A 6061-nucleotide genomic window follows, 5' to 3' on the forward strand; every position below is an offset into this window, starting at 1 on the left:
TTTATAGTGTTCCGTCCAGTTCCAATATTTTCTGCTCATTTCACTTTTTATCTGTGTTTTCTGATTGGACAAAACTTGTAGCTGACCTCAAAATATATTTTGTGTTTAAAAAATATCAATAGATTTTTGTATACTTTTAAGTATATTTTGAGGCCAGTACTTTTGCACTTTCACTCAATGTACATCTTGCATACCAGACTTTGTGACAGATAGTATTTCTACATTGTGGAATTGATACTTTATTACTCTAAGTAAAACATTTCTTCTTCCACCACTGCCCAACAGCCTTGGGGGGGGGGGGGGGGGGGGGGGCTACGGCTATTCTCCTATAGCCCTCTCTCACTGAGAACTATAATCCCCCAGCGTCTGCTTTCCATGAGCTGTCACGCTGTCCCCAGGACCGTGCCGTGTCATATGTTCCACCCTCTACTACTGTATTCGTGGGTACAAACAGACCAGCGTGTAGCGGCACTGCGGCCACTTCCTGTGTGGGACGCGGACGTCTCTCAGCAGCCCTTTTGTTTTCCCTCCGTGTCCGAGGAGGGACATGCATTTGTTCAGGTGCTCGCGCTCCTATCTCTCCCTCTCGCTCTCTCTACCTCTCTCTCTCTCTCGCCGCCTTCCGGAACGGCGCCCATTTAGCGCTCGTTTTGCTGCTTTGAGGCCTGGCGGCCACTGTGGGACAACAGGGCCTCATCCCGGAGCCTGGCAGACATGCTGGCCACAGATCTGATGGTGGACAAAAAAGAAAAGAAACACAAACATACAGGTAAGTGACGAACAGAAACAGAACCAGCATTGATATTTGTTATTTGTTTTTGTGAGATCTGTGCGTGCGTGTGTGCGTGCATGCATGCGTGCGTATACATTAAAGAAGTGGCTTTGGCTTGTAACCATAGGGGAACCTCTTTTGGTGATCCAGTACATACAGCTCCAATATATACATATTCAACGTTTGCAAAATGTTCCATTTGTAGTCTACCTAATGTTTGCCTATGCCCAGTTGTCCATTCATGCCCACTAGGGTTATGTGGTCAACAGGTATGGCAGCGGTGCTGTGCTCAACCACCCCAAAGAACCTAGATACGTTTGTGTGTGTATCCGTGGGTTTCAAAGTCTTACCTGAGGATACTGAGCACGTTGGTTTGAAGCATCTTCGCGGCGTTCTTTGGTGAAGGGGTGTCAGGGCTGCAATGACATGAGTCATAGAGTTAGACCAGTGGTTCCCAAACTTTTTAGCTCGAGACCCAAAAGAGAATATATGTCTCCCTGGGATCCAAACTAGAGAAAATAGCAGATCTACAATACGTTGCTCCGCTCGCGACCCACAAAAAAAATCTGTCCCCGACCCGCTGTTTTGGAAACAGTGAGTTAGAAGTTATCACTGAAGTGAAATGAACTGAATTGAACTGAACTGAAGATTTTTATACACTACACGTGGCATTTTATTGTTTTATTGGCGTGATGGCAGAATTCCCTACATTAAGGAATTTATTGTTACATTTTGTCTTTTATTTGAGCAAACCTAAAACATTTTTATCTTTACACGCTCACTAAAGATTTTTATTGTAACCTGTGAAAATTGATTATGTAGATGTTTTATACTGTATGCTATCATTTCTCAAAACATTTCAAAAGTGTCAGTTTCAACACCTTCATGGATACTTAAATTGTATTCCCCTACAACACCAAATATCTTTGTTGTCCTGCATTGTGAGCTTATAGAGTTCAGCCAATGTTCACCCCAGAATAGAGACGCTAATTAAGTGTTCAGATGGTTCAACTGTGGTCTCTGTAGTGTGCCTCTCTTGGTACGCCATGTTTGTTTACATGTCGTCTCCATGAATCCCTGACTCAGGCTTTTCGTCCTATCAAACTCCTACACACTGCAACCCTCAGCCAATCAACACGCTCTGATGAGAGGGTACTACTGAACATGCAGTGTATCAGTGTTAATGATAGCACCTCTTCTCTGACCCCTGGGTGCCACGGACGGACGGACGGACGGCACGGCGCCTCACGCTCCATAAAGAGCTGTTTGGACCCTGCCCTTGTAAACACAGCAGACCAATGCCAAGTGTCACCAACGGTCACGACCAAGTGTCTGAGCTGTCACACTCAAATATATACTTGTCTGTCTGTCTGTCTGTCTGTCTGTCTGTCTGTCTGTCTGTGTCTGTCTGTCTGTCTGTGTCTGTGTGTCTCTGGCTCCCAACTCACCTGTTGTGGCAGAAGCTGGCACAGCTGTGATCGGCAGCGTTGGCACACACACAGCGACCTGTAGATCTGCGACGCCGGGACAGGGCACTGCCCAGACCATAGACCGTTGTCTTGCTGCACCGAGAGAGAGAGAGAGAGAGAGAGAGAGAGAGATATCAAGTACTGTTGATACGTTTCAATAATGATGTTTTGCGAGTCAATAATTAACCAATTATTAAGACCTGAGGCCGATTCTACAAATGTATTCTAAACCAGAACTTCTCAAACTTTTTCGTGTAGAGGACCCCTAAAATGATTATGTATTTGGCCGAAGACTCCCCCCATCTGAAAATGTTTTGTGCCAGGGACCCCCAGACGAGAAGATTCGTGAAAATAAATTCAAATTTTCATAAAACGTTTTCAAACACTTTCAGGATTTTTCAAAAATGTTCAAAAATAGCAGATGTACAAGCTCGCAGTGCGGCACAAAGTGACACGCTGTGAGCTTGTAGATCTGCTATATTTGAGCCACTGTGAGACACAGTGAACCTAGGAGTTTACAGGAAAAAATAAAGCGTTATGTTGCTAAAATATATAGCAATACATAGCTAAAATCTAAAACGACATGCTTTTGCGGTTTTAATGGGTTGGATGGGATGAAATATATAAAGTCTCCCCCTGCCTGGGAATCCTAACCGCTCATCCAAAAGGGAATCCCCCCCTTGACCAGAGGGAGATATTGGTCTTATCCAGGTCTACTCTGTTACATTCAATCTATGATTCAACCCTGGCCCTGTTGACCTCGGGCAGGGCTACTCCGCCACACCTATTTTAATCCTTCTATGGAAACAGATAATAAGCGTTTTGTTTGTTCAAACGTTGTTCTTTGATAATGATGACGCGCAGCAAGATTAATTATACAGTAATAATCAGAGCGTGCCGATAGCATGGGATGAGTTCTCCAGAAACTGTATACTGATAACCTATGGTTTATATCAAACATCCGCTTATAGGTACGTTACATACAGAGACAGAACACGGGAACGTTGATAAATGGATCGGATGCTCATCACTTTTGACTTCATGGCGATTTGTGTGGGTGTCTGTCAAGTAACTATCTATCTATGCAATGTTGAGGTATTTGTACTTTTTCCAATACTTCTACTCCACTACATCTCGGATCCAAATGTTGTACTTTTGCTCCACTACATTTATTAGAAAACGTGTAGTTACTAGTTACTTTTGTAGATTATTTATTATTATTACCAAACATACATTACCCTACCCTACTGTATACATTTTGGTATTGCAGTATTGATACTTTTACTTAAGTAAAACATTTGAGTACTTTTTCCATCACTGGGTGCTTGCCTTGAACATATGATGCATGTGTGTGTGTGTGTGTGTGTGTGTGTGTGTGTGTGTGTGTGTGTGTGTGTGTGTGTGTGTGTGTGCGTGTGTGCGTGTGTGCGTGTGTGCGTGCGTGCGTGCGTGCGTGTCATTATATGAATGTATTACTCTGAGTGCCAAATGGAACCTTGACCATTTTGGTTCCAGTTGCTCTCTCTCTCAGAGTTGCACCAGTTTGTATTTGTTTTGCTGGCCTTTTTATCAGACAGATTATGTACGTATTAATTTTCAAGATTCACATTAAAAAGCTCCAAAAGTAGCAGATCGACAAGCTTGCGGATCAGCTACGTTTGATGTTTTTTGTGTGTCTCTGTAGTATGAAGTATGGCGTTAATTTACAAAAAAACCCACTAAAAGTTCAAAGATAAGAGATGTTTCAGTGACGATATGGACTTGTACTGTATATTAAATGTGTGTTTTGTCAATAAAAACAGCCCTCAAAAACTCAATCCAAACCTTGGCGTGTTGACCCAGATGATGTCCAGGTGACAGAAGTAGTGACACTCAGAGTCCAGCTGGTTGCTGCAGGCGCAGCGCTTGGTCCTGACCCGGTGTGGAGGGAGCACGGCGGCGCTGGCCTCCACGTCCGTCTCCTCCCTCAGAGGAAGAGACAAACCTGCCGTCGGAAAACAGACAAGAAGAGACAAGTTTGATTGATTGATTGATTGAATTCTTTAACTATTTGCAAAAAAGTACAGAGGTACAGCTATACAATAATGATAACACAAAAACACTTGTTCACTTGGGGCAATGAGATCAGTGGCGCTGATTCAGCTGTTCCATTCGTGTACTGTCAGCGGCACATAGCGTGCCTTACCGTACAGTGAAAAGAAGAAGATATCAAATGGATTCAAATAGATTCACCCCTTCGGGTGGTGGAGACTGACTTTCCTTGGTGCAACCAATTTAGACATTTTAATAATAATGTTAATAAAAAAAAGTGGACTTTTTTATTAAGTTAAAGAGGCCTGAATTATTATGAGGTTTATTACTTTATATCACAGAATCATGAATGAGAGCTGGATGTAACTAGACAGCAGACCAGACGAGTAGCATGACAATTGACAGCTCACTCTGGTCAAAACATCAAAGAAAAATCATTTCTAAGAAAAAGATCAAATGTTATGCAACAGGTTATAGCGAGTGATTGCTGCAGCTATTTGTCATTGTAGTTATTATGCAATGTCGACTAGAATTAGTTAAATTTAAGAAGAAAGGCAAAGGAAAAGGACTTGCTGAAACATGCATCTATAGCCTATAGAAGACAGTTATTGCTTTGTGGCGCAGTGTGACTGAGTGTAATGCACAAGTGATTAATTCATTATGTGCATTGCTCCCTCCACACACAAAAAAAGCAGGTTTCTAAACTTCATTCATGGTTGAGCAACTACCAAAGTTTCAGATGAACTAATTAATGAAATGCAGACTACTCCAAACTCAAGGTCAAGGTTCACTTTGTCTCCCAATGTGGGAGAAATGTGTCTTGAGGGATGCATAGTACTGGACACTACAAAAACACATGGGCTAATTATAATACCAGCATCATTACAAAACCCTCCTCCTTTACACATTGCATGTACCGTAGCTGCATCTGTTCTCTCTGGGGGTGAAAACAAACAAACAAACATCAGCAGCACTCACCATCATGCAGGGAAGCCCACACAGTGATGAGCAGGAGCAGTCCGGCGTGAGAGGACATGGTTAATAATGGCAGCTGTGTGTGCACAATGTTATCCTTTAAGAGTCCAGTGGGAGAAGAAGAGCTGCTATACAACACTGTTAGTCTGCAGGTGCACATGAGCCTCTCAACTTATACCCAACCTCCCCGGCCATGATGTCACACTGCAAGCCCCGCCTCCATGCAAAGCCATGGTCTGCTACAACTTCAGTTATACAACCCCAGGGGCTGTTTGACTAGCCCAAACATTCCAGGAATCTTTGCCATTTCATTGTCTCTACACAGTACACACCACCACCACCTCCTCCACCTCCTCCCCCTCCTTTCCAACCATCCCTCCTCTTTTCCCTATACCCCCCCCCCCCCCCCCCTCTCCTACTCCTATCTGTCAGGCTAACACACTACAGCCCGCCGCAGGCTGGGACCCGGCACCGTACAGGGAAGAGAAGCTGTTCACTTATCGACTGCCACATGCGGCCGTGGAAAGTAACTAAAAGTGCATGTACTCAAGTACTGTATTTAAATTACAATTTTGTGTTGCTTTTTACTTTAGAGAGTACATGTCCATTTTCAAAGCTGTTCTACTCCAAACACTGTACATCTCAGAGGCATGATATTGTACTTTTTTACTGCACCACAATTACTTTGTAATTAAAGCTGCACTATGTAACTTTCCTCTTCTAGCCCGGATTTGAACCCGGTTTACTGTGCAAGTGCTGACATTTTTACCATTGAGCTAATAGAGCCTGCCTGCTTGCACAGGGGATACATTTT

The 6061-nt window shown here is 43.4% G+C and overlaps 1 protein-coding gene across 1 annotated transcript; it reads right to left on the reverse strand.

Moving 5' to 3' along the window:
• Nucleotides 1–321: 321 nt before the first annotated feature.
• On the reverse strand, nt 322–5370 carry LOC310856219 (uncharacterized protein). The gene is made up of 5 exons (XM_083761494.1): nt 5251–5370; nt 4066–4225; nt 2221–2334; nt 1123–1188; nt 322–729 (listed from the first exon to the last, which is right to left on the reverse strand). Exons 1-5 carry the CDS (start codon nt 5306–5308, stop codon nt 639–641), a joined length of 489 nt encoding a protein of 162 aa, XP_083617620.1. The 5' UTR covers nt 5309–5370; the 3' UTR covers nt 322–638.
• Nucleotides 5371–6061: the final 691 nt, after the last annotated feature.

The sequence above is a fragment of the Protomyctophum parallelum genome, assembly GCF_964188405.1.
Source record: "Protomyctophum parallelum genome assembly, chromosome: 3".
In the NCBI taxonomy this organism is placed as follows: domain Eukaryota; kingdom Metazoa; phylum Chordata; class Actinopteri; order Myctophiformes; family Myctophidae; genus Protomyctophum; species Protomyctophum parallelum.